The sequence below is a fragment of the Siniperca chuatsi genome, linkage group LG8 (assembly GCF_020085105.1).
Source record: "Siniperca chuatsi isolate FFG_IHB_CAS linkage group LG8, ASM2008510v1, whole genome shotgun sequence".
NCBI classification, from domain to species: domain Eukaryota; kingdom Metazoa; phylum Chordata; class Actinopteri; order Centrarchiformes; family Sinipercidae; genus Siniperca; species Siniperca chuatsi.
Genome location: NC_058049.1, coordinates 19,411,696 through 19,439,344, shown reverse-complemented (window position 1 = coordinate 19,439,344; position 27,649 = coordinate 19,411,696). Strand labels below are relative to the sequence as shown.

General features: G+C 40.0%; 2 protein-coding genes across 6 annotated transcripts; one reads left to right on the top strand and one right to left on the bottom strand.

The window, feature by feature from the left end:
• Positions 1-451: 451 nt before the first annotated feature.
• ergic1 (endoplasmic reticulum-golgi intermediate compartment 1) lies at positions 452-18,173 on the bottom strand. 5 transcript variants are annotated; one of them, XM_044205017.1, is made up of 10 exons: positions 18,017-18,173; positions 11,727-11,788; positions 8,399-8,471; positions 7,816-7,910; positions 5,300-5,424; positions 4,615-4,719; positions 4,448-4,508; positions 4,079-4,179; positions 3,090-3,212; positions 452-1,936 (listed from the first exon to the last, which is right to left on the bottom strand). In XM_044205017.1, exons 1-10 carry the CDS (start codon positions 18,034-18,036, stop codon positions 1,829-1,831), a joined length of 873 nt encoding a protein of 290 aa, XP_044060952.1. In that variant the 5' UTR covers positions 18,037-18,173; the 3' UTR covers positions 452-1,828. The 5 variants fall into 5 exon arrangements, with proteins under 5 accessions (XP_044060952.1, XP_044060953.1, XP_044060954.1 ...); XM_044205018.1 differs by lacking the exon at positions 18,017-18,173 and adding an exon at positions 10,426-10,471 and having other exon boundaries at positions 11,727-11,759; XM_044205019.1 differs by lacking the exon at positions 11,727-11,788 and having other exon boundaries at positions 18,017-18,126.
• A 3,405-nt stretch (positions 18,174-21,578) lies between these two features.
• Positions 21,579-24,978, top strand: dusp1 (dual specificity phosphatase 1). Its single transcript, XM_044204674.1, has 4 exons — positions 21,579-22,273; positions 22,516-22,661; positions 22,797-23,016; positions 23,717-24,978. The coding sequence occupies exons 1-4, from the start codon at positions 21,865-21,867 to the stop codon at positions 24,070-24,072; spliced, it is 1,131 nt and encodes a 376-aa protein (XP_044060609.1). The 5' UTR covers positions 21,579-21,864; the 3' UTR covers positions 24,073-24,978.
• Positions 24,979-27,649: the final 2,671 nt, after the last annotated feature.

Below are 27,649 nucleotides of genomic sequence, written 5' to 3'. Positions count from 1 at the left end.
GTGAACAAGGAGTAAGTGACGGAGGTAAACAGAGGGATGTAGGGTGAATAAAGGAGTGAGTCACACTAAGCACCTCTTATCAGAGCTGGACGTAAGCATGATGACAGCTGTGACAACTTAACACCCTCTTACATGCTCACATCACAAATAACAACCTGCAGGGTGTTGAGTCTGGCTGCTAGCTGAGGGAAGTGAACAGCGACTGGGTGCGAAGTCCACTTCATACACACACACACACACACACACTAGAGCTCGGTTAATGTTACGAAATCAGAGGTGCAAAGGTTCCATTTTCAGTTTCTATGAATAATTGTTGATAAAGTGTACCTGGATACATTCAGGTATTGGATTAGGTGGATTAGAAATGAGGAATTAAAACCAAAATAAAAGTTAGTACAACATGTAGAATGAATGGGAGAATAGAAACCTGAAGACATGGAGCATACAACAGTGATTTCTACGGTACCTTTACTTGAGGAACACATAACATTACAGAGTAATTTGAGACAGAAAAGGAAATGGATGGCCTTTACAGAAGAAAGACCAGTTCCCAGGGCTTATGATTATCACCGTCCTTGATCAGAGAGGTATTTTATACGACAGTATAAAAGGGGGGGAAAAAACATCTTGGCCTACAAGTTCTCTCCTTACAAAACCAAACCTTCTTTACAATTTACAACTATATGGAAACAAGAAGTAAACAAATTCATGTACCATGTAAAATAAACTAAATGAAGTTATCTCTTAGAAAAAAATAAGAAATTCACTATATTTTTTACAATTGAAATGAAATAAGTCAAAACTAGGACCTTTAAAAGCGTTGATGAAATATTTGGTATATGGACTGAAAGGTAAATAATGATCACTGTATTGAAAAAAAATCTCTAAAATGTGAATCTACTGTATGTAATGCATGAAAGAACCAGAAATACTAGTTTTAGTGGCAGCCACAGAATGACAAAGGACTGAGAGCAGATGAAAATCCTGTGTGGCAGAACAGTAAACCTAAAAGGCACATAGTTTGAATACTGGAGATAAAATTGATGGGCTGAAAAAATAATGATATAAAATTCTGTTTTATGGACAGTGTGAATTACCGAAATACTTTAGAGTTCAGTCCAGTCTATGCCACACAGCAGGGTCTCATAAACCAGAACCCTTCCTTCAACTGATCATTCCCTTTGGCAGTATTGGGGAGAAAAACACAGTACAGTAAGATCGGTATACTGGTTGAACAATAGACCTATCTGAAATGATCTATTTTTGAATTAATTTAAATACTGAGTGATGTCTTTTTGACTGTAAATCATTCAGCTGTAAATTGAAAATGTCCCTATGATTGAATATATGTGGAGATTTGTGTCACATGGTGCTAGGACCAAATTTTTAAAAATTGAATATCAGCACAAATATCAGCTTCTTCTTTTTTTTTTCTTTTTTTTTTTACTTCATTCTAAAAAAAAAAAAAAAAAAGCAGGTGCAGCCTTCAAATACTGGTTGAACCCTGATACACAGTACTTTAGAATTCATCCCCAAAGTAACAAAAGAGCTTCCCTCTCCTCTCCTCTCCTGACACTGAAGACGGAGGAAGCAGACATATGATAGTCAGCGTCCACACATCACCAGAGCAGATGGAGCCTGAGAGGACCTTAAGTAACTGAGACGCAGCCGTGTAGTCTGGTAGTTAGATCGAGTGCCGGAGCCACTTCATTGGTCGCGGTGATACAATCTCCAAAAGGAAGTTGGATTGAGCAAGGATTGGATTTAGCTAACAGGCTAGCAACTTTGTACTTATAAATAAGATGTAAGGAGGGGTGGGGAACAGTCCTCATGACATTTTTCCTATCTGGATCTTCTTCCAGGCCTCTGAAGCAGTGAATATACAGGAGTCGATGATTCCTGCGACTGTGAACGTCCCGCCAACGATGGCGCAGATCTACAGAAAACAAGACACTGTCAGTTTCACTATTTAAAAGCTTTGATATTCTATTCTCTGGTTATAAATGGCTCAATATCAGCTGCTTTCAATCATGATTAATCATAACAATACATTACACTGACACCTCAGAATGTGCTGGAATCCAGCAAAGAGCCCTGCTACAGCTTGACTCACAATCTTAAGCCATGACTCATAATCACACTATAGGCACAGTCATGTCCTACCCATGCCTTAAGTCACAATAAACCTAAACAACACAAAAGACAAACAGCGGTGTAGCTCATCAGCCAAGCAGCCAATTTAATCCTGACCGCATTATCAGTCAGCAGGAAACTTTCCTGATGAGGTAGAACAGGCAGTGCCAGAATTCTTCAACTGAGAAGGTCAGGTGGGGAGTGGAGGCAGAGAAAGATGAAAGGAATTCAGGAAGTAAAAGGAATAGTTTTGTACAGATTAAACTAACAAAATATAATGTTTTAAATAGCTTTAGAGTTGCTTGTAGGCGGACTTTGTTATTTTTGGATAGACACATTAGAATTTACTTGGAGTCGTGTTTATGGCCACCCAACGAATGTAAGTCCAATATTCACTCTCCTTTTAGCTTTGTTTTTGGTCTCCACCAACACCTGAGGGAAATATAAGTAAATTTTATTTATATAGCCCAATATCACAAATCTGCCTCAAGGGGCTTTACAGTCTGTACAGCAAACAACAGTGATTAGAAAAAATAATAATTAGTGCAGCTTTAAGGGGGCTATATATTCCCATAGAAGTTGGTAGAGACCAAACCAGAGCTAAAAGAAAGTGACTATTGGACTTACATACACCAGACTGAGACACCAAATTCCAAATGAATACTTATGTTACTCTGTATCTGCTGGATGTGTAAATAAGCTACTGTTTGCCGACAAATTCGCCAAATCAACTTAAATGGTGATCATAATGTCAGTGTTGTGTTTCAACTGCCCCTAAGTGGCAAAAAATCAGTTATTGTAACTTTAAGATTATGTTTAAAACCTAAAAATCAAAAATTTTTACCACAATTTTTAAGACCTTTAAAAGACCTTGAATTAAAATAAACTGACTTTATTTTAAGACTTCTAGCCAAAGAAGTTTTGTTCTGGCAAAGCCCAGAGGAGAATTCACTCACTGTTGTGATGAAGCGGTAGAAGGGCTGTCTCCTCTCTGTGTACTTGACTGTGATTGGACTGAGGTCGTATCGGAACCAAATGGCTGGGATGATCCTGCCCGTGTGGCTGTAAGCAACATATTCCTGTGTGAGATGGAAAAAGAGAGCGTATTACACATTTTAATGGGTTGGTGGAGCTGCGCCTGGAGAGAGAAATCGATTTACACACACAGAGACAGTTAATCCCATTATGTTTATAAATCAATTTAAAGCAATCTGTAATATCATCATTCAATATCTCTAGCGGCAGCAATGGTGTTTATGAGTCATTACAGAATTGGTTTCAGATAAAGTTACACAAGAGTCGTAAATGATTCATTAAAAATGAATCTTGGCTGAATAAAACTGATGAAGTAAGTAGGAGAAGGCTCGCTAAAATGTGTTGTGAGTTATTGTTATGTGAGAACATCGATATGTCAGTTGTTCTGTATATCAGCTGTGATATATATCAATAGATATATATCAATATATATCACAGTTGTGCAAAAATCCATCCTAATTCTAAAGTATAAATTAGACAGTATTAATACATTTCACATGAAAAAAAGATTGTTGCTGCACACCATGCACTGATTCATACCTCAGCTGGACCTTTATTTATGCTTTGGCAAAAAAAGATTTCGGAATATTTTGTACAGGCCCTCATCCTCCTCGGTTCACAGCTGAGCTGCACTGTTATTACTCCAAACTCCAAAACCCAGCTGTCAGTCAACACAGTTCTAGGAAGTGTGTTTATGGTTTGTTGACATCTAGGGAGTGTTTCCAGTCACTGGGGGTGAGCTTTCACTTCCAGGTGAGTGCACAAGTTAACACAGCGATACATGCTCTGGCCATATGTCGGGATGGTCACGCTGCTTCCATGACAAGTGCAAAAACAACACATGACGCAGAGGTATGATCTAACAGGAAAGAAGGGAAGGAAAAGAGGGATAACAGCAAGAATACAGCACCTTGTTGGCTACCGTGTACTGGTAGGAGAACCTCTGTTTTCCTGATAGGTCTTCATACACTGTTGGAACGATCTTCAGTATGTAGTCATGTGAGGCCAGAGCTGCAAGAGAAACAAAGTTATTTTAATTTTTTAAAAATGCGTCTTTAGTGTCCAAAAAGGGATGTAGTTTTGTTGATGCAACTGGCTGGAGCCTTTCCATCTGAGATGCAGTGTGTGTCAGCTGCGTGAATAAAGTTTCCACTCAGATTGGATTCGATAGACGTCCACTAGGTGTCTCATTTCATTGCATTATTCTATGTCAGCAAGCAGCCTTACATAAATGTGACACAGTGGTTATGATGAGTGCATGTGTAGTGTGCATGCGTACGATTTGATGACAGCCTGTCTGCCCCTCCTAACGCATTGAAGGCTCCTTGTACTTTTTGTACCTGCGTGACAAAAGAGAGAAAAGAGATCTGTGTTTAGCCTTGATACTGTAGATCGTATCTTTGTCCATTTGTTTTTCCCCAGATGTGTTTTAGTGTGTGTCCTGACCTGGAGCTTTTCTCCAAAGGCCAGCTTGTGGATGGTGTGGGTCATGTCAGGGCTTTGGGGCTGCGCTGTAGCGCTGTGTGTTGACACGTGGAAGTTTCCTGGTACCTGAACACACAAACACACACACACACACACACACACACACACAGAGCTAGGTAAGTTTGTGTCAATAACAGCATGAGCACCTGCAACACATTTAGTTAACTAATGACCAAGTCTGAATACACACACAGTTGGGTGGAAATTAAATGGTCCTTGCTTCCAAAAGAAAAATCTACCCACGTTTCACATATTTCAAAATATTCCACAAGCACGAGTGTTAAATGTACAATTGCTGGGTTAATCATTTTTAACACACTGGAAAGTCTGACGCACAAGATGGTGGTAGGACAAACAGGGCTTCACAGGGCCCAGACTATACTGTCAGATGTAACTGAAGCCGATCCCAGCGCTCTTCCATTTAACATAACTCCATTTAGACTGGAGGAGGAAGCAGCTCGATCACCCTCTATGTTTAACTCAAGTCCAAGACAAATAAACAACATATAGTCCAAGAGCTCATGTGCCTGATCCATTGATATGTCTTTGCCTTGCTCTGTATGGGACCAGCCACATTAAACAAGTCATTCATACAGTGTGTGTGGGTTATTCTTCTTCTCCACTCTACTATGTGATGAGGCCTTACTTTGTTGATGGTGAACTCTCCCTCAAAGCGACAACCATCACCCTGGTTGAGAGGGACCTTCATCGAGTTGTCTATGTGACCGACCTCGTGGCGGCCCATCTCATCCTGGATGTCCAAACCCACCACTGAAACAACAAAGAGACATGGGAGAGAATTTAAATATATAATGAACAAGAAATAATATGAGCCAAAATATGATACAGTTTCCCCTGCTGGTTCCAAACTTCTACTATTTTTAGTGCTGAGACAATTATTAAAACAATAGAAATAATCTCTTAAATCATTTGATAAGCAAAGGTACCAAACTAGGGCTGCAGCTAACAATTTTTTCATTATCAATTAATTGCTAATTTTGGGGGGATTAATTGATTAGTTTTAATGAGTAGCTGTGTCAAAATGTTTTCTCCGATTAATAATTCAAAAAACATGCTCAATTTACAATGACATATCACACAGAAGAAAGAAGTAGCAAATCCTCACATTTGAGAAGCAGGAACTAGAGAATGTTTTAAATGTTTTCTTAATAAATAAGTCATCGATTGGTCAAACACCAAAACAATTAATCTGCAACCATTTTGATAATCAACTTTTCAGCTCCATACCAAACATTTACTGCCTTTCTCTGTTTTGAATGATAATCTTGATCTTTGTTTTGGTTTCTGAGTTCAATAAAATAAAATAAAAAAACTATAAATCTGAAGTTTACCGAAGTGCTCACACAGCCACACAATTATGAATAAAACAAACATTATAAATTGAAAATCTTTTTGTTTTAGACAAAACAGGTTATTTAAGATGTCACCACCTTGTGACAGGCATTTTAATTCATCAAAAAAATTATAATGATCATTATCTCCAACTTTGGTTATTTGACTGAAAAAATAAATTAAACAAGCACTTTTTTATTAACGCTGGAGGAGAAGAAGAGGGAGAAAATCTGAATATCACTGCAGAGAGTGACCCACTGAGTAAACACACAAAGTCCAAACAGACCACCTATCCTGCCCGTCGCCCTCTCGCCGTCTGTGTTTTTCCATCTAGACTTCACTGACCCCCCTCCTGCAGGCCGCCGTGTGCTGGCACACTGGCAGTGGCCTATTTTCAGAGCCTGCCTGTGCTGTGTGTTGGCTAGCACTGCAGAGAGGGACGTCTGCTGGACCTGTGCTAAAACCTCCACATGCCGTCTGTCTGACCTTTGACATTCGAGACATTTGACCCCGCACCCAATTCCAGATCTCAAAATACAGTGCACAAATATAAGTTTTTAAGTCTGCCACTGTGAGTGTGTCTGAGCTGGTTGCGTCTCCTTTTTAAGACATTTAGAACTGGAAGTATGCTCATGTAAAGTGGATCCGGGGCGGGGGGGAAATTATTACAAGGTTATTACACGCGGTTCCGCTTTTCCATGAAGTCACAAATCAAGACTTGGCAACAGTAAAGGTCAGTGCATGGAGACAGTGTTTAACTCTGGAACGACGCAGCAGAGCAGATAAATAGTAAAAAGAGATGGAAATGCCAGCTTTTCCATGATGAAATGATTTCTCCCTCTGAGTAAATCTGTAATGACAACCTGTTTGGAGGCCTGGAAAATAAACTGATGTACAATATTAGCTCGCAGGGAGAAGGGATGAGGAACATTTCTGCTCATTACATGCAGCTGCAGTGTGGTTAGACCATCGTAAGCTGGTATTTAAGAGGGGCCCCACATTTCAGCAAAAATTTTAAAAAGTTCAAATTCTGCAAATAAACAAAACCACCATGCATACAATCACCAAGAGCTTTAATTGGAAACGGCAGGAGACGGCCTTTGTTTAGGCATGCCATGAGTGAGCTCGTCACACATGGCCAACAGCTGTGCAGTCTGCATGCCAAAGCCTCTCTCTCTCAGAAACCTGGACTTCATTTTTCACACAAGCATTTATTTGCTTTGCCATTTTTGGATATCACTTGAATCCAATGGCTGTGTGTTTTCTGTGCTGCCCCGAGCCACGCTTATGTGTGCATGGATGTGGTGCGTGTGTGTATGTGTGTGATTTGTCATTGGGCATAGTTTCTGACGAGAGTCATGAGGAGCAAATAGCCAGTGACTGCCCTCCGTCTTGGTAAGCTTCAGCCGGCCATGCCCATTAATCTGACGTCGAATTGCAGCCGACGAGCCAACAGAGGCAACTTTATGTCAAACTTAGATCACAGCCGTATGGCAGCACGAAATCAAACAGAGGTGACACGGGCCGAAGGCTGGGCGAAAATCTAGTGTTATCTAAGCACGCCACAACACAGCCGGGTAAACAAACCATTATGTAGTTTTGAGTCTACTTCTTTATCTAGGTCATCATTTATCTTTTGCCAATTTGCCGTGTTAAATGATAGGGTAAGTACGATACTGTCTGATAAGAGGAAAAACATACTGTAAAAAGGAGGCCATAAACAATGTGAAAAAGAAAAACATACAAACAGGAAGTGTAATGCAAAGAAATTGAGAGTTGTATATATGTGTATATTATGTATATACTCACAATCACAGTGTAAGTTTGGCAAACTGATGTTTAAACTCACTTCTATCTTCCCACCACTGTCTTTATCAGGATCATCCACATACAGTTCATTTACACTACGATGGAGAGAAAACAGAAAAATGGTTAGAGAAGCTGAAACCAAAAACTTTTAATGGGGGGGGGGTTGTTTGAGTTTTAAAAAAAGAAACTATTTTCTCCTCCTACAACATGTTCTTTGCACACCACTAACAGTCGCAGATTCATCTTCTGCCAAATTGCAAGGAAAGAGCATTTGTGTATCTCTGTCGGTGTAATTTCCTTCCTGTCACATCCTCCCCAAGCTATCCATTATTACACATTGCCAAGAGGCTGACGCATGCTCAAAGCCAATTTCCTGAGAGAAAACCGACTCCATTCATTGGTTACAACATGGGCAGAGCAGAATACATCATAATAGGGGCATTGACATTCATGATTAAGTCCCTGTCTTGTATGGCAAGTCTTGTGTCTGTGTAGCAACAAAGGAACTGTCTCCAGATTAGTGTGTGTCAGCACCAGGATATTGCAAGATACACGGTTATAGATTTGATGCTGTGATACCTACATTTCAGTGGCTATAAATCCTGTCAGCTCAGACAGGAACAGGAAGAGTATGAAGACACAGCAGAGAATGGAAACTGTGGGCAGAGAGGAAGAACGTTAGAATGAATACCTTGTTTAAACTTCAGTCCTTGTCGATGGCACTTCTTTCACATTAATCTCAAATTACACCAGCATTTCAAGGGATGATGAAAACCAAATGAGCCAGGCTGTTCCAGCCTTTAGGAATGGCTGACCCAGAATATTGACATTTATGAAATCACAGTGGCCATAAAATGTTTCCCTAAATAGCTGTTTTACTGTCGGTGTTAAGCCTGCCATTACGCAGGTTTTTAAAGACTCTCCTACACTAATTACACAAGAAATACCAGCATAACGGGCAGCCATTACAGCATATCTGCTTCGAGAGAGGTGAGCTCATGCTACGTAAGTCCTACAAACAGCTTATTTTAGTGACTATCAGCCAGACCAAAAATGGCTCCTACGAAGAAGCTTTAAGGATTTAACTAAAAGCCAGACAGAAACCAAATTAGGAAAATTCAATAATAAGTATTTTTGTTCAGTTTGAGCCAAACTAAAGTCCGAAGCGGCCAGGCTGTCTGTTTCATTTCATGTGTCAAACTAATCAGCCAAAGGCTCATATCAAATGCTGTCATGTGTTTAAGATAAAAATGGAAGGAACTGATCTGTGTCTGCGCAACTGCGGTCTATCTGGTATGGCGAGAGCCTCCATCAGGAAGCTCTCACTCAGCAGGTGAGGCGTGTTTACGTGGCAACTGTCTCCTAGGACCATACAGTCACATGACCTTGTGGTTAGCAGGGCATCACAGCCAAACCTGCGGCTGGTGGAGGCTTTACATGAGGTAATGTTTAACCAACAAACAATAGGGAGTGTTGCTATGACACATAGGTCACCAATTTAGGTTCATCTAAAGACTTGTACAGTAATTCTTCCCAGGCTTCAAAGGGCGCAGTACTGGAAGGGGATTACTAAAGATCAGAGTAATAGGCTGCTACTGATTTAAACTTTAACAGCTCCACAATGGAAAAACTGACAAGCCGAATGATTTTCAAAGACTTCACATGAGTGTTTTTTATTTAAACCCGATCTCATCCTTCCCAGTGCTCACACATGGGATGAAATGGGCTCAAAAGTTGCTTCATTCTGACAAAAAGGAAGCTTTTCTTCGACACAAGCTTTTCTGTGACACAAAGAATCGGAGACAATAACACCATGAATCAGTCGGTGACATCTGAAACTAGCCCTGCATCTCCGTAATCAGATGCGCCATTTATTTTTGTTCAGCCCAAGGCTAATTTTCCCCACGGAAAAATGAGAATTTTCAGCACAGGCAGGACAAACAAATATTAAGACAGAAAATCACACAAACAGCAGATTGATACATTACATCCAAAGCTAGGATGGCTCTGGAAACCACTGTAGCCAAAACAGAGGTACCGTTCACAGTAAATACCGTAAAAATTTACCTCAAAGGAATGTGGCCCTAAAACTGAATAACAAAAGCAGACGGGGTCAAATATTTGGCCTTTTGTGAAGAGGGGGAGTCTGTTTCTGGTTGCCTCCAAATTACACAAGCCAAATGTGACTTGACCTGCCATGGATGAAGCAATAACAAATCAACCCAATGCCCTCACCCCTAGACAGTGGATGGAGACAGGAAGGGCGTTGAATGTGTACAGGAAGAACTTCCATCCATTTCCTAATGGGTGGAAACTGCGTATATCTTTAGCAAATTCATTCTCTGTCTCCCTGTCATTCAGGAAGGTGTTTATAAATTGTTTAAAAACTGTTCACTATTCATTGACAGCACTGCTTATCCAATCTGTCATCAGTTTCGTTTGGGGTTGACATTTTGTTCTACCCTGCGCTGTCATCAGCTGACCAATGAATAACCAATACTAGAAAATGACTGAGCCAAAAATGTGTCATCAGGTCTTTTGCGTTCTATCAAGCAGTGAATAATCAATACAATCCCTGATTTCACAATGACAAGCAGGAAAGCGCATGACCTGACAGGAGAAGCATTCAGATATCCACTGATGACTTCTCAGGTGCCTGTGGCGATGAAAAAGCATGATCATTAACATTCTTACCATACTAGTGCTAAAACAGGTTCTGCCCCGTGCTGACTGACTCCATCACAATGTACCTCTGCGTACCTCCAAGGAGTGCCTGGTAGCTCTTTCTATTTACCTTCTAAATAAACGTGTGTCTGTAAAACTCTATGGGTAAGCTAAATACTACCTATTAAGTCCTGCTAGGATTACAAAGTTAATAGTTATTGCCATTTAAGAGCAGACAGTATGGACAGATATGTGATAGAAGACGTGACTATAAGTTTGTTTTTGTTACTGAAAAACCAACAACAAAACACCTCACTTTCACACTACTGAGACATTAAATCAAAATATTTCCATTACTACCCTTTAATGCTTAATCAGCTAGTGAAATTGCTTAAAAGTTAATTATGAATTAGGGTTAACTGAAACATTTACAGGAATACATCTTAGGTACACACTTATTCACTTTCTTGCCAAGAGTAAGATAAGAATATTGATACCACTCTCATGTCTGTATGCTGAATATGAAGGTAGAGCTAGCAGGTGATTAGCTTAGCTAGCATGGCTCCGTCCAAAGATTAGTGAGCTTTAGAGATGCTGGGAAGCTGATTTTGTTAACACGTTATAGCTCCTTTGTTTAATCCATACAAAAACAGAAGTGTAAAAATGAAAGTTGTGGTTTTAATATGAAGCTGAGCTTAGCACAAAGATTGGAAAGAACTAGATTGGTTCTGTCCAAACAGAATCTGGCCACCAGCACCTAATACTCACTAATTTACACATTACAGGTTGTTTGTTTAATCTGTACAAAACCGAAGTGTAAAAACAACAACAAAACCGCAATTTGTCATTTCTCCACTTTGATTGGGTATTAATTGCTGAGTTATAAAGGTGCTAGTAGGTGGATTTTGTTACCTTCAGACTAACTATGCTAGCTGTTTCCCCCTGTCTTCAATCTTTGTGTTTAGCTAAGCTAACCGTCCACTGGACAGACATGAGAGTGGTATCAATGTTTTCAGCTAACTTTAAGCAAGAAATCTAATAAGTGTATTTTAAGTTTGTGACTGAACAGGAAATAAAACTTTATTCTACAAAATCTGCACCAAACTTAATTTTAGATTTTGCATATTTACTAATTATAGAAGCAACATTCAGGGATTCCAGATACACATGTGGACAAGTGGACAACTAAAACTTAGAATAATAAAAAAATCATAATTTTGTCCTGTTGTGCGTGAAGGACTACTCACTGAAAGCTCCTGTGTATGTAGGCTGTGTGAGATCTTTTGGCACTTTCCTGTAGATATCGAATCTGAGGAGAGAAAGGAAATAAAAAAAGGGATAGGGGAGTGAGAAAATAATTTGAAAATGTAAACACTACGTGCTGAGAAAAGAAGCACATTCTGTACCCATAAGGCTGTGCGATATTACAGAAGAGTGTTGGAATGTTAACTCTGGACTACCGCCATTACACATAACAGGTCCAGACAGCCAGCTGCAACACACACACACACACACACACACTTTTTACAGGGCTACACCTCATCCTTTGAATGTGTGCTCTGTAATTCTGACCTGACCCCAACAAAGGTCTCTGACAGTCAACGTATACACAAGAAAACACAAAGCCAACATAAATACACACACCAATGAAAAGAGACACGCTGCAATATAAACATAACTGCAGTAACAACTTCAAATTATATGGTTTGATCTTCTTGGCAGTACTTTACAGTACAATTCCATACAGTAATACCAGCAGTGAAGGATTCAGTCTGACAGTATCAAGATTGTAGATTTAAACTCGTCTAAATCTACAATTTAATATTTTCGTATCACATTGGTTATTTCAGAAAAAACGGATTGCGCATAAATCAGTGAACGCATCGGTGAATCAGAAGCGGAGGAGGATCATTATACCAGCCAACACAATCAATTCTCCACTTGTGAAATACTGTTGTGTCCTATTTGGGAAGCTGAGAAGGGGGAAATAAATCTGCTGCTCAACACCAAAACTATTTAAGTTCACGAGTTCTTGCACATGTCCTTTTTGGGCAGTGAAACATTTTCGACCCCAAACTCTATCGCTGACTGTGCAAACCCCACCCACTCGCTTCTCTCATCTCCCCTCTCGCACTCACTCTCCTTCCTCATCTCCTTCAGAACACTCACATCTGTTCACATTTCTTCCACCAAGAGCTGCCAGTGAAATAATCACAGCTGATGCAATGCAGGGCGGGGGAGGAAGTGGGAGGGAGGGCTTCCTGTCCAGCACCGACCCTGCTGCTTCTCTTGTTTTGCCTCAGCTCCTGCCTGCTTTCACTCCTTTGTTTTTATCTACCGCACAAGGACCCCTGAATCCTAAACACCTCAGCCAGCTTCCCTCCGTCTCTTATCCACATCCATCTATAACGTCCTGCAACCATGTCCCATTAGTATTAGATCACTGTGTGCTAATAGCTGGCCTGGCAGGATATATAGGCAGCAAAGCATAGAGAGGGGCTGGGTGGGGAGCTCAGGGAGTGGTCGTACTGCATCAGGATCAGAATAACTTCTAGAGTGGCACACTTCCTGAATGTTAAGCTTTAATGTGCAGAGGGAGAGTCTCTTTCCTCACGTCCTCTCCACCCAGCCACAGTGCTGACCTCCCGAGACCACCAGACAGGTGGAGCATAGTGATATACACCATTGTCATGTGAAAAGCTTGACAGTCTAGTTTTGTTGATGTCCATCCTTCTAATTTCAATTCAAGGATTACAAGTTCCTGCTGTGGGGAAAATACACGACCCATGTTGTTAAGGAAACTTTGTCGACTCTAAAAGTCGTTTAAACTCCAAACCGCATTTGTGGTCAGAATAGAAACAAGAACTTTGGCTCTTGAAAAGTTGGCATGTTTGGGAGATGTAACGTATTTACCAAACGTCAACTATATGAAATACTGTGGGAAGGGTTTATCTGTATCTCAGAGAGTTGTTTACAAATCTATGCCTATATACAATATGTGTAAATATATAATGATATCATTATGTGTGAATATTTCTTTCATGTCACTTCATAGCAATAGATCTTGGTTATATTACATCACACAAAAACAAGCCATCTTAATATACTTATATGTACATTTAAAATCATACCATATACATTTTTATATACTTAAGTATACTCTTAAATGCTCAAGCTACTTCACAAATGCAGTTGATTTGCCTTTGAAACACAGTTTTGTAGTCTATATCCGTGACCAGGTTATAAATAGTTACAGAAATCCTCACTTGGTTGGATCACAGATACGTATTTTTAGCAGTCGCAGTTTCCCACTGCTAAGTACGAATATGAGCGAGGAAACAAACTCTCACTCAACTGGTCGCTCAAGACATGAGGTGGAATCTGATGCTACATGTGAACTGTAAATAGCCTCAGACTGATGTACAGCCAGACAGTCTGGATTATATCTGGACATAAGGTCTGAATTACACTAAAGATAAGGTTCGGCGATGTGGACAAAATTCATATTATGGCATCACAGCATTTTCTTGATATTGATGTGATACAATATTTACTGAAGTATTCAAATTCACATGGTAAAGTGACATTCACCCCGGCAGTGTAAAACACAGACCGTGCAACCACAAATTTGCTGGTTCACAGACTGATGTTTCTGCTTCGATACGATGGAGACTGACTGAGCTATGTTATGTTCGAAGGGCGGGTGATCTTCTTATGCTACTGGCAGACTGGAATCATAGCACTATCTCACCAACACTGTGTTGTAGTTTAAAGTTGGGCAGACCAGGTGCACTAGCACTGTTGCACACCCTGACAACACTTCAGTCACACTGAATAAAATATGATTTCATTTCTAAAAGTAAAGCATCATTTATATTGCACAGGTTGAAAATATATTTTTAATATATGACAATTAGGCTGACATCCATATACCTTTGTTAAATTGAACTTATATATGGTAAGGCAGCATTTAAAAAATTTCATAAAGCATCATTTAAAATGTATGAGTTGACTTTAATAAAACATTAAAGCTTCTTTGTGAGGAAACACATTCAGTGAAGTGAATCTTTAAAGCATGGTAATACATCATTTAAAATGTGCCGATTTAAAATGATTTATATTTTTTATAATTTTTTAATATTATATTTTAAAATATATTTTGTCAAAAGTGCACAGAATCTACTTAAATACTTCAGCTACACCTTTGATACACTCAGGTTAGGTATACTTATTTTTAGGCTGGACGAGAACTCAGTTTCACTTCATTTCCTCCGCTTTGTATTCATGAATATTAATGATGACTCTTGAGAGTTCACCTCTCGGTCCATCGCTGATGTTTGTAATTTCCTGAATTACAGTCAACACATCTCCCTCTGTCACTTCCCGCTGCTCAGTCTTCTGTAAAAGGGCTCAGATGTTTTGTGATGAGTGAGGACATGGTGTACCAGCATCTCTCTGTTGACACCATGGAGCTGCTTTTCAAGGAAGGGCCCTTACTAAATAAACCATACCTCGCAAATGAGTCATAGCGAGTCACTAGTTCAACCCTTTCGTATATTGCTGCGTAAACCAACATGACGGACAGTTAATGTTCTTCTTCTCATGTGTGATCATTTCGCATCACAAGCTATAGGCAACACGTGTGTCTGCATCCTGCAGGTTTCTATTCAGTCGTGAATAAGTGAAGCGTACGTCAAGTATCAAACAGCAAACAGTCACCCATCACTGTCAAGATAAAGAGATATGACATCTAATGACACTGAGCAATAACTGACATAATTTCAAGGTCAATTAAACTTGGGGATAAAAGCCTTTCAGTTATTCACTCGTTCATTCAGAGTGTCATTCGGAATGAGGTTATCCTTATTATTAGAAGCTGACCTTTGTCTGCGCAGAAACTATATTCAAAAGCAACACAAAAGCCAGTACATTCTGTCATAACTGACACTAACACAGTGTCATTCACAGTCACATGTCACAGTTATTGCCATCATGTATCAAGAAAATAGCCATATATACACACAATAGGCATATATAATAGTTAGTATAAAGATGGACCAATGTCAGGTTGGTCTTTAAATGGATGTTTGGTTTATGGATGGGAATGCAGTCATCCTATTTGAAACATTGCAATTTCAGTTTGGATGCAAATTGATATAAACCAAAAATAATCAATAACAGTAACAAAAAAGTGGTAAAGATAAATACATTTAGGACATTAAAAGAAGAAAGATTAGATTCTAATAATCAACCTGTCCCTTGAGACAGAGTGAATGCTAACCTGGATATGAATTCCCAAAAACAAAACAATCACGGAAAGGTTCTGGCTTGACTCACAATATATAACTCTTATCTTTTGATGGTACAAGGAAAGTCCTTTAATTTATACTGAGGGCAGAAAACCAGTACTAGATTCCTAAAAATAGGCCTAAGCACATAGACAAAATATAGCCTAATTTTTATGGTGTTCTGAGAGACAGACACTGGAGTAGCAGTATGGCTTCATTTTAAAGGATAGGGCCTGTGATATTCTATATTTCTCTTTTTTGTCTGATAAGTCCGAAACCAACAATGAATTGATCTAACGAAGTATTGCAACAAGTATCCAAAGCCTGATACATGTACACAATTCTGCTACCGTAAAAACTCCCTTTAACACCAAATGTGTAATAATCCGCAGCTGAAAATTGTCCTCAACAAAAGCATTATCAACCCCTGTTTGACTAACGTTTGCTTAAAAACTACAATGCCCAGCTGTTTTAGGAAATTACTGAGCCTTCTTTAAAAATTAAACTATATATTTGCCAGCCATTTTTAAAGATGTACGTCTTTAGTAGGAACAAATGGGTCAGAAAGTAATGAGAGATGTACTAACACAAAGTTGGTTTTGGTCTTTTCACAGGATTTTCACAGCCCTAATCCTTTAACATTCAATTAACTTACTTCTGATGTGGTTAATATATTTAGTAGTCCAACACGACATGGCATTTTGGGAATAAATGCTACCCTAGCGAATGGAGTAATCTACGGTAATCTATGTTGTTCCACACTTTTGACTAACCGGTCATGACCACTTGATAACCCCTTGACACACCCGCTCTCACACAAGCATCAAACATACATAGGTCATCAACTGTACTAGTGCAAACGAGAGTTACACCAGATCCTGTATGTTGGTAAATTAATTTTGTCATTACAACACAGCTGTGGTCTGTAGGGAAGACAAGAGCAACTGCTTGACAGACAGCTCATATGAGCTATCTAGAGCTGCAACTGACGATCATTATCAGTTACCAAGGTGACACCTACAAATAGCTTGTTTTGTCCAAATAACAGTCCAAAACTAACCAAAAAATATTAAATTGGCTGGAACAAGAGAATGTTTGGATTTTTTGCTCTATAAACGACTATAAATTCAATATTTTGAATTTATTTTGTGGTCCAAGTCAACTATCACTAATTATTACCAAGGATAAAAATTCTGTGCTGTTCTTCGTATTTACACATTTTTCTCAGATCTGACTTTCCTCTTAACTTTGTTTAGGAGATATCTACCTTATAGAGTTAACGCATTAGTCAATTAATCAATCGACAGAAAAATAATCAGCAGCTATTTTGATAACTGATTCATCGTTTTCCATTTCATAATTTTTTCAAAAATAGTGAAAAAATACCAAACATTTTCTTGTTCGAGCCTCTCAAATGAGAGGATTTGCTGCTTTTCTTCGGGAATCTTTGGGTTTTGCAGAACAAGACATCTGAATACGTCCCCTCGGGTTCTGGGAAGTTGTGATGGGCAGTTTTTTGCCATGTAGTTTTTTGCCATGTAGACTAAATGCTTAAATCTGCAGATTAGCTGCTGATGAAAATATAATAATAATAGTTGCAGTCCTACTACCTTAGATTTTTTTTTTTTAATATTGACAAAGTTAATACTTTCCACTCAAAGTTAAGTATTGAGTATGTGGTTGCAACCATAAGCGTTTGACAGAGTAGTCAGTATTTTTCACTGCCCAAATTATGAAGTGACCACTATGGTTGAGTGCAAACATCCTGTTCTTTATTTTGATTAGGGTGTGCTCTACTGACAGTTTCAACAGCCCTGTAGGTGTGTCTACAGGCTCTGTGCCTGGTGCCCAAGTATCAGTAGATTAGTTGAATCTCTGCAATGCCTGTAGTCAGGTGTATTTCTGACTAGTCATTGCCTGTTTTTGACTGTGTATTGGTGGCTAATGATTCTGAATGCTTTTACCCAGTTTTGTGTATTGAAGACTAAACCAGGGAGGCCACCACGTCTGTTTAGTAAAACATGCAGCTATGTGTTGACTGTAAATTGTTACTGTACCCTGAGGTTACTGTAATGCCACTGAATGTGGCCCATTCATGCCAAATGTGAAACACTGCTGTTACAACTTTGACTCGCGCATTAGTAGGCGATGCTTTGCCAACCGTTAATTCATCCAGAGCTCACAGACTGCAAACCACCGCCACCGTCCCTTCACATCGCAACCAGAATGAAAGGAAGCCCCGTACTCACCTCCTAACATCGAAAGGCATGATGTTTGCACGTCTGACAGGGGGATTAACGGACAAAGCTACAAACAACGGACAACCACACAGCTCTCCACAACGCTACCGGTTGTTCATCGGTACCGGGCTGACGTCAGCTTAGGACGCTTTGCAAAAGCCGATTGGCTGAGAGCTACTTCCTGTTCACTCTGATTCTTCTTCCGCCGAGAGCGTTGCATCGTTGTTAATTTACGTTAAGATATAGTAGAATAATACATTTGTAGACACATTAATCATATGGTTGAAAATTGTCTAATATTTAAAAATAATAATAATAATAATAATAATAATAATAATAATAATAATAATAATAATAATAGAAACACGAGAGTAAGTCTCCAACCATTTCAATAAAAGTCCAATAATTTTGTATCGTTTTACTGTCTCAAAATGATATCTCGTGTAGTCTTTATCCTAAATTTTATTTACTAAATAACTTGAATTACATAAGATTACTTTTTTTACAAATAAATAGTGGGCTATGAATATTTTGTGACAATCCTGAGCACTTTAGTTTTCCCCCAGTTTTGTTACATTAATTTGTCCATGTACACAAAACATACATGTCGTAGACTACAGAGAATAGAGATGCTTTGTACCAGATTTAGCTAGCTGCAGTCCCTGACCAATTAATACATTATAGGGTATATAAGCGTAGCCTGTAAAACAGTATAAGGTACCCTTTTAATCAAAAACTTTTACATGAATAGATTTATGTATCTACATAAAAAATCTGTGCGTAATCCATCTGGTGTCCCTGCCCAGATGTTAGAAAGGCATCCACAAAATAGTCATTGATAAATACTGTCTTTCTCTTTAAGCGTTTCTTGAATTGTGCACTCATTTGTGTGCCCATTTGGTGTGCTCTTATTCTCATAAACTAATCTGTAATCTGTAACACTTTACCCCCCCTCCCAATAATTTGTGTCTAAATAAGTGTCTAAACTGCTTAAAGTAAAGTGTTACCAAGTGTTGGGTAAATGCAGTGTATTCTGGGCCAGTTTTAAGTCCGTGATGAACTTGAGTTTGAGTGAACAGATCAATTACATTTGAGGAATAAAAACAAGATAAAAAAGTAAATTACATTATTTAGGAGATAGTTCTTCATAACGTTTTGGTTTTATTGTTTACACCTATGTAATATGCTGATGTTAATTTAGCCCAGTTTATCTGGCTCCTATGTGGCCTCAGACAGCAGGCCATACACCATGCTCATGCCCCTGTTGGCCCCAAACACATCAACTACACTGTTTGGCTGACTTTAAAAGTCTTTTCACATTGTTAGAAAAGCCTGCAAGTAATTCATCAGCATGGATTACTTGTTACGTACAAAAGGGTAACCAGGGAAGAACTTGTAGTACTTGTAAAGTTGCATCAAAGAACAGGTTGATTGGTAGGCAAGTTAATTTTCAAGAGGAGTGTGGCCTTTGAGTTCATCCAGCTTAACGTTCATAAATAAAAGAGATTTTTGTTCAGCAGTACTAAATGTTCACATAAGGGTCTAGGTATTTTGGACTATATTACTGTCACAACCCAGAAACAGAGAGCTATACTTCATGTTTTGATGTGGTTTGTCATACAAGAAAACCCACAAACTCCATTGGTTAAGGTTTTTCCCATGGCAACACGTGTTTTTGTTGTTTTTTTTTGTCTCCCCACACTCTTATATACATGAAACAAAATGCTTGTGGCTCAAATAACGTGTATGTTGTTCAGGTGCTAGAAGTCAGGATAGGCCCTGTGTTTTCCCACTGACGGCTCAGCTGTTGCCCGTAGTGACAATGACAGTAAACAGGCAGGGATGACAGCAAGTGACAGCGAGGCTGGACCACAGGAAATGCCTCTCTGTCAGCCCCTGTTTCACTTCTCTTTCTGGATGAGAGCTACAGTTGGTTACTTGCCATAATTATGGGAATCCAAAACAGAGCGACAACTCATTCTCTATTTTCAGACTTTTCTGTCACATCACCGCATAGACACGTTTTCTACTTCATGGATATACACTTCCCTGTACTAGCTGTCTTTGTTCACCCCTTCTAACTGTTTTTCTTAACATCCAGCACGTTAGCCCATCACTTCATTACTGGAGGGAAGATGCATTTACAGTGAGGACAAAATGTCTGGGTACAGACTGTTTTCAAAGCCCATTGTGTAACATTCTTGCTTTGTGGCATGTGCTTCACAGTTGACTCATCTCACAGGAGTGTGAGGTTAAACCGGCTGGAGAGTTTTTGCACTCTGTTGTGATTGGTTAAGTTTCTCTCCCTTAAGCTTCCCCTCCCCCTCTTCCTTTCTCACATAACACATCTATTTTCCTTTTGCTTGAAATAAAACAAGAGGGGCAAAACTGCATGGATGTGGATTCTCCGGGCTGAAAGTCCTCACTTCTTAAGGTTACAGTAAAGTGAGAATGACGTCCTGGCCTATATAGTGTATGTCAGCCTGATCTTTTGAAAGCAATATACAGCATACAACTCTTAGTATATATACAGCATGATATTTTAGTTATAAAGACTTTATTACAAATAAACAAGATGTTTAGGGCAACAGGATACCATAAGCTGTTCATAATGTGACTAATGGGTTGTTGAGCTGAAACTCAAATGAAGGCCTATGTCATGACACTGCGTGTTTTTAAACCTGCTTAGTAAACATTTGTTTCGCAACTAAACAATCCCGGCGTGTCTCTGCTGTGCAGTTCCAACACACCCTCTTGTCAGTGTAGATGCCTGCTGTCTATCAAAAATGATCCTCCTGTTTCCTTATTATGAGACAGCAGTGTTGCCCCTCTGAGTCAGCAAACAAATGAAAAGGGTTTCCCAGAGTGAATGTAATCATGTTTGAGTTTTAAAATATACTCTCTATTTTTTTTGGGGGGGGGGGGCTCATCCATCTGTTTCAATTAAGTCGCAAATGAAACCACACTAACAGGTCAAGAGATCTCCATCTGCTGTTGTCTTCCTGGTAGACCAGTGTTTTGTTTCTCAGCATGTGGAAATTTACTGGACTTCAGATTTCTATACAGTGATTAACTTTTATGGTTAGCCTTTGCTCTCGGGGCATTGAACACTATGTACCTCTGACTAATAAAAACAAAGCATAAACTTTTATTATCCCCGTGGCAGATATTTACTTATTATCTTGTTATTCGTCAACTCTCAGGTGAAATGGGAAAATAGAAATCTAATAAAAAACTATCATCAAGGAAAATTTGGCAAATTCCTTATTTGCTGACATGCAGTCGTTTTACACAAACACTTAAAATGCGGAAACATACGATTAGTTATAGGCGTATTATAAGAGATCAAATAAGACCTCAGTCTCCCAGCGAAAACTTTGTTGACACCGCGTGCCCGCGTACGTGCGGTACGCCTGTACAGAAATGTCCCGAATGTGCGCGAGCCTCGCTCAGTCCTGCAGCACTCGCTCGTGGTGGTGATGACGTCTGCGGTGCTGGCAGGAAGCCAAGAGGGGCGGTCGCCTGACGTCAGTGGCCTCTCATTCACAAGCACGGCTCGTATATAAGTGCTTTTCAAAGCGGCGAGAGACAGAAGCTATTCACTGTAAACTTGACTAGGCTGTATTAAACTTTAAGAAGAGCCACAACTACCGGATACACTCAAGAAAAGAAAAGGACCAGCTTAGATAGTCTTAAAACTTTCTTGTTTGTGTGCGGTTTTATTTTTTCTCTAAATAACCTAACCGGAACAAAGGACTCGCCGCTTCAAAGATTACTTTGTAACTTTGGGAAAAAGCATTTTTTTCGTACCTAAACCTTCATTACCTAAACTTCTGTTTTCCTGCCGTACAAGCTTTATGTATTTGGATTTAATATTTCAATCCCGCCGTCCTACTATGGTCATAATGGAGGTTCCCACCATCGACAGTGCGGCCCTCCGTGGTTTGTTGGAGGGCGACGTCCCGGGCTGCCTGTTGCTGGACTGCCGCTCCTTCCTGTCTTTCAACTTGTCCCACATATCGGGCTCCACCAACGTGCGCTTCAGCACCATAGTGCGCAGGAGAGCCAGAGGTGGTCTAGGACTTGAGCACATCGTCCCCAACGAGGACACCAGGAACCGGCTCCTGTCAGGGGAGTACGAGTCTGTGGTGCTGCTTGACGACCGTAGTTTGGACTTAAGCCAGGCGAAGAAAGACGGGACATTGATGCTTGCTTTTACGGCGCTGTGTCGCGACCCTTGTGGAGCCAGGGTTTTTATTCTCAAAGGTAAGAAAAAGTGGGTTTTACTGTTTAAAAGAGCCTCACACAATTGTTTCACTGTATCCTAACAACGGGGCAACAAATGCGGATTACAGCTGTCACCATACCAGCTGGTGCTGGAGTAAACAATGTTACAAAATAGCCCCATGAGCAGCTGTCACCTTTTTGGAGACCCATAGTTAACCGTGGATGTGTCTCTGTGCTGTCCTGTGATCTGACCTAGCTGTCTTTTTCTCCTTTTTTTTCAGGCGGTTTTGACGCATTTTCCACAGAGTATCCAGAGATGTGTACCAAACCCTCCCCTCCACAAGGGCTTAGTTTGCCCCTGAGCTCCAGCCGTCCTGGGAGCGCAGACCCAAGCTGCAGTCCATGCAATACTCCTTTATATGATCAGGTGTGTATCTTTTGTTTTTTTTTATCTAATCACATTCAGTACACAACAGGCTCTGTTTGTTTCTCACTTCCTGTTATAGGCTACTGTTTTGGAGTTGACTGAAGGGGGTTGTTTTGTTTATTTTCTTCTGTTCAGGGGGGTCCTGTGGAGATCTTGCCTTTCCTGTACCTCGGCAGTGCTTACCATGCTTCAAGAAAAGACATGCTGGACATGCTGGGGATCACTGCTCTTATCAATGTCTCTGCCAACTGCCCCAACCACTTCGAGGACTCCTTCCTCTACAAGAGCATCCCTGTCGAGGACAACCATAAAGCCGATATCAGCTCCTGGTTCAATGAGGCAATCGAGTTTATTGGTGAGTACGTCCACCATTTTTACTCCCTTCACACTCCCTCAACTGCCAAATGTGAGCGCCTGTCACAGCTGTTACCTCCTGAGCCCGTTGATGGCAAGCAACACAAACACCCAACCCCCCTCTTCCTTCACTTCTCTCTTTGACTCCCGGATTTAAATTTTAAAAAGTTCCCTCCAAAACCGACCAGCTGGCTCGGCACAGGCTCCCCACTCCCCCGCAATGGTGGTTACATCACCACCACCTCTCAGGCGTAGAGAAAGGGATGCCCCCTTTTTATTGTATTGCGAGGCAGCGGCCCCAAGTTAGTTCTGTAGTGGGTAGGCTGGCTGGGATTGAATAGCTCCCTCCACGCCACTCTTTGTTCCAGCTGAACAAAAGGCAATTTCTCCTCGCTCACTGTCGGCCTTCCTCCCAGATCAATACCCCCAGCAGGGGTCTGTTCCCCTCTTTTGTCCATTCAGACTGCCTCCTTTGGGAATAACCCCCACAAGCTTACACCCTGCACCCCTATTAACTGTGTTCCTGTGTCTTAATGAGTGCTGTTGAATTTAAATAGCAACTGACAGTGTTGCAAAGACTTTTGTGTTATTGCCTTCCTGTGACAGGCAGAGTTTTGACCTAAATTTTTTGAAAATACATTTCCATCACTTGATAGATGTTTACAGTGAACTAATATTGCTTTTTCTTCCCCCCCCCCCAGACTCGGTGAGAAATAAAGGAGGCCGTGTGTTTGTGCACTGTCAAGCAGGCATCTCCCGCTCCGCCACCATTTGCCTTGCCTACCTCATGCGGACCAACCGCGTGAAGCTGGACGAGGCCTTCGAGTTTGTCAAGCAGCGCCGCAGCATCATCTCCCCCAACTTCAGCTTCATGGGTCAGCTCCTCCAGTTTGAGTCCCAGGTCCTGGCCTCGTCTACCTGCTCCTCGGAGGCAGGCAGTCCAGCCATCGGCAACAGCAGCACAGTCTTCAATTTCCCGGTCTCCATCCCTGTACACACCTCAGCTGGTCAGCTCTCATTCCTCCACAGTCCCATCACCACCTCTCCCAGCTGCTGAGGAAGGAACACGGACTTTGTTTGTACTTGAACTGCAATTCAACAAGTGACTCTGCAAAGAGCACTGCACAAAACACTGTCCTGATTATAAATCATTTTATGGTGATACTGGTATCACTGAACACAATGGGAACTATTGTTTGGGGTCAGTTCATTTGACTCTGTGATCGGTTGGCCTCATCATTTCAAACCTAGACTTGATAACTACTATCAGGCAGTATTCGTATGTAACCTCCTAAATGTGAAACTCATCCACACTTTTAATCCTAGATGACTTGGGAAATTGCTGAAAAGGTAGTTGAGGTTATTCTTGTAGAGAGGATTGTTAGAAGTATCTGAATATTATTTATTCAAAGGACTGAATTTTACTTTTCATGAAGGCAACTGCTTTTGATAATCATGTTTAAGCAAACAAAATGGAGAGGGCTAAGAGTGTCTCAGGAATGTTGACTTATCCTCTCAAATGTCCATTTTGCTTAAAGAAAGCAATACAAACCTATTGCCCAACATGGCATGGAAGTTACTCCTTCATTTGATGAACAATGAATGTATCCCCCCTTTTTCAGTGTGGATGTGGCAGAAATCATCATGTTCAGTTTGAGAGTCGATTGGGTTGCCAATTCAAATGCAAATACCTGCCTTTCAAGACATCATGAAACCTTGACGATCCTGACACATTGGGGAAACGGACCATTAAATACCTCATGTTTCTGTACTGTGTACTGCAGCGCTGAGACAGACAGAACTCCAAAACTCAAATGGGGACACATAGTCCTCAGTGACTGCATTCTGACATATTTATTAAACTAAAGTAATATATTTCTTTATCATATCTATTTTTGCATATGTTTGTGTAAATGTTGTTTTTATACCGTTTAATAAATCTCATTTGAGTTTTGTACCCAGATGGACATTTTCTCTTTTATTTTCATCTTATATCTGACATAAGACAGATTTATTCACTAGTGGCCAATAATGTACAATGACTTCAAGAAAATCATAATTTTATACTACCCTGATTTAGTTTTGTATTAAATGTCACATCTTTAATGTAAACATTTAGTTATCTACCCATATACCAATAATGCCCGGTAACTTGAGGTACATACAGCAGATTTATCTTTCCATTTAAAGTGACATCTTTAGGTTATAAACATGCCAATTTAGCGCAAAATACAAAGCAAATTCATAAGCTTATTGTCTCCCACAATTGAATGAAATTCTATCCTTTTAGATAAAATCTACATTAATGTATATGGCCAGTAAGACAAAAAGTTTAGGGTCGCAACTACCCATTATTATCAATTAATTTGTGAACTATTTTTTTGATTAATGGTTTGGTCCATGTCAGAAGTAAATAAAAATATGGCCATGACAATTTTACAGTTGACGTTCAAATTTCTTGTTTTGTCCGACCAACAGTCCAAAACTAAGACATTTCATTGAATATTATAGAAGACTATAACCAGCAAATATTTCCATTTTGAATTGAAAAGTGAAATCTTTAGCATTTTTGCTTAAAAATGACTTTAATTAAAGTATTTCATTTCAGCTCTGAAAATTGTATGTTTATGTATTTAATAAATAAAAGTTTATTTTGATGCTTATGAAGACTAAAGAGCAGAAGAAGAAAAACACTTGCAGTGCACCTAAACAAAGCTGAAGTAAAACTGATCTACTGGCATGTCAGAAATAGCTTTGTGCACATCCTTCCCTGTTTTGTTCCATGCAACGGAATCCTATCATATATCTGCATAAGGATTTTGCCCACATAAGAAGCATGATGTCATGGCGTCGGCCATTGTTCGGGCCACACTCCCTCTCTATGAACCCATCTGAGACCAGGGCAACAGCAGGAGGCCTACAGAATCAGCTAAGGAGCCCTCCCTCTGCGGCCACAATAGGAGCAGCTGCAAGGCGTTTGGGAAAAGTGTGACAACTAAAAAGCATTCAGGGCTCAGTCAAGCACCGGCCTTGTGTCCCCTGCCTCCCACACCAATGGGGAGGTGGAGACGGAGATGGCCGTGAAAGGAAAAGGAATATGTTTGGGTTGCAAATTAGCCAAAACATTGGCTATGACCCTTGGCGGGGTGTGAGAAAAAAGAGATAAAACTTCCTCCAGAGGTGATGATGATGATACCCCAAGGCCTTCACTACAAAACAAACTGTCTGCATTTAATGGAGCTAAGGTTTAGGGGGAGAAAACCTAGAATATTGATAACACTTTCAATACATGGATTCTGACAAGTGACAAAATGTATTCTTTAAACTGACACTCACTTCTTATCTGACAGCAATGCAAATGTTTGTCTCTGAAAGAAAACATCACCAGCGATGTTGCCTCTGTGATGAAAGGCTCATTCATTACCTCACCAGCCCCCTCAGACAAGCTGTGGTTTTGGTGACATATGTGCGACTTCCCCCCCTAACCAGCCCACCCGCCTTTGTGTCTTTAGATTTCATGTTGTCAGGAGGGAGGTTGGCAGTAGTGTGTGTTTGTGGTGTCTGTATGTGTGTGAAAGTCGTTAGGCATCTATTATGATCCGATGAGGGTGCTTTGGAGGGAAAAAAGCCCTCAGTCAATTGCCAGGTTAGGGACATTAAAGTATTGTGATTTTAAGTGCGTGTGTGCATGTGAGAGAGACAATCTGAATGTGGTGTGAGACAATTTCAAAGTGCTTTTCAAATGTGGCTGGGTCCTGAAACAAGACTGTAAATTTTGACTGGTTCATGTAAAAAAGGAAAGTACAAACTTGCTTAAGTTTGCTTCTTCCTCTTATTTCTTATCATATCCTCAAATTTTCAGTCGGTATCAGTCAGACATGATTGACTATAACGCCATTTGCCTGTTTCACTATGTTGTCAATTGGCTTTTCCTTTTAGCAACTGAGCACTGACTCAACTTCAAAGCCATTTTAATTAACACAATCCTAAGAAAACAGTTGTTATATAATGTGTTAGACACCGCTGCCATGACAGGAAGGGACACAATCCCTCCCCCTCCTTTGCAAAATCCAGTTTGGATCAAATATGTGGGAGTTGATAGTGTTTTCTAAGTTTCACGACTCAGATAGACATCAGATATGTGACACATACCCACTTCTTTAAAGAGAATATTAACATAGCAGTCATTGCAGTGTCACAACACTATATCAATGTCAGTGTGTTCATGTGTGCAGTATCAGAGAATGTTGTACATTTATTTGCAAAGAAAATATTTGTTGTTTTGTCCCATTCACTTTGTAATAGAAACTGGTAATAATTGTGGCCAGAAGCTTTACAGTTTGAACTATATATCTGTTTGATCACAAATAACACATTTGTCTAGCATTACTGAAAAGGAAAACAATAGCCCTTTTTCACCCTGCTCCATGTTGTTTTAATGTCATCATACAAAAACGTGTAATAGAAACATAAAAAAAACAGTTCAGGCAGACCATTAACAGGTTCTGTGGTTTCCATGTAGCCCAGTTATCTGGTGAATGCATACCAAACATTAGGTGCTGGTCATGGCAGTGACATGTTTTGAAGAGAAGATGTCAACACTAAAAGCTCCATATCATATCACCCATGTTTTG

Bases quoted from the DNA above. Each gene is read 5' to 3' on its own strand.
- ergic1 (XM_044205017.1), bottom strand. From the start codon at position 18,036: ATGCCTTTCGATGTTAGGAG. The intron at 4,180-4,447 runs GTACGCATGCAC...TTTCTCTTGCAG, and splicing joins AGACAGGCTGTCATCAAATC to CTCTGGCCTCACATGACTAC. The intron at 1,937-3,089 runs GTGAGTGAATTC...TGTTTTCTGTAG, and splicing joins TCTACCGCTTCATCACAACA to ATCTGCGCCATCGTTGGCGG.
- dusp1 (XM_044204674.1), top strand. From the start codon at position 21,865: ATGTATTTGGATTTAATATTTCAATCCCGCCGTCCTACTATGGTCATA. The intron at 22,274-22,515 runs GTAAGAAAAAGT...CTTTTTTTTCAG, and splicing joins CAGGGTTTTTATTCTCAAAG to GCGGTTTTGACGCATTTTCC. The intron at 22,662-22,796 runs GTGTGTATCTTT...TCTTCTGTTCAG, and splicing joins ATACTCCTTTATATGATCAG to GGGGGTCCTGTGGAGATCTT.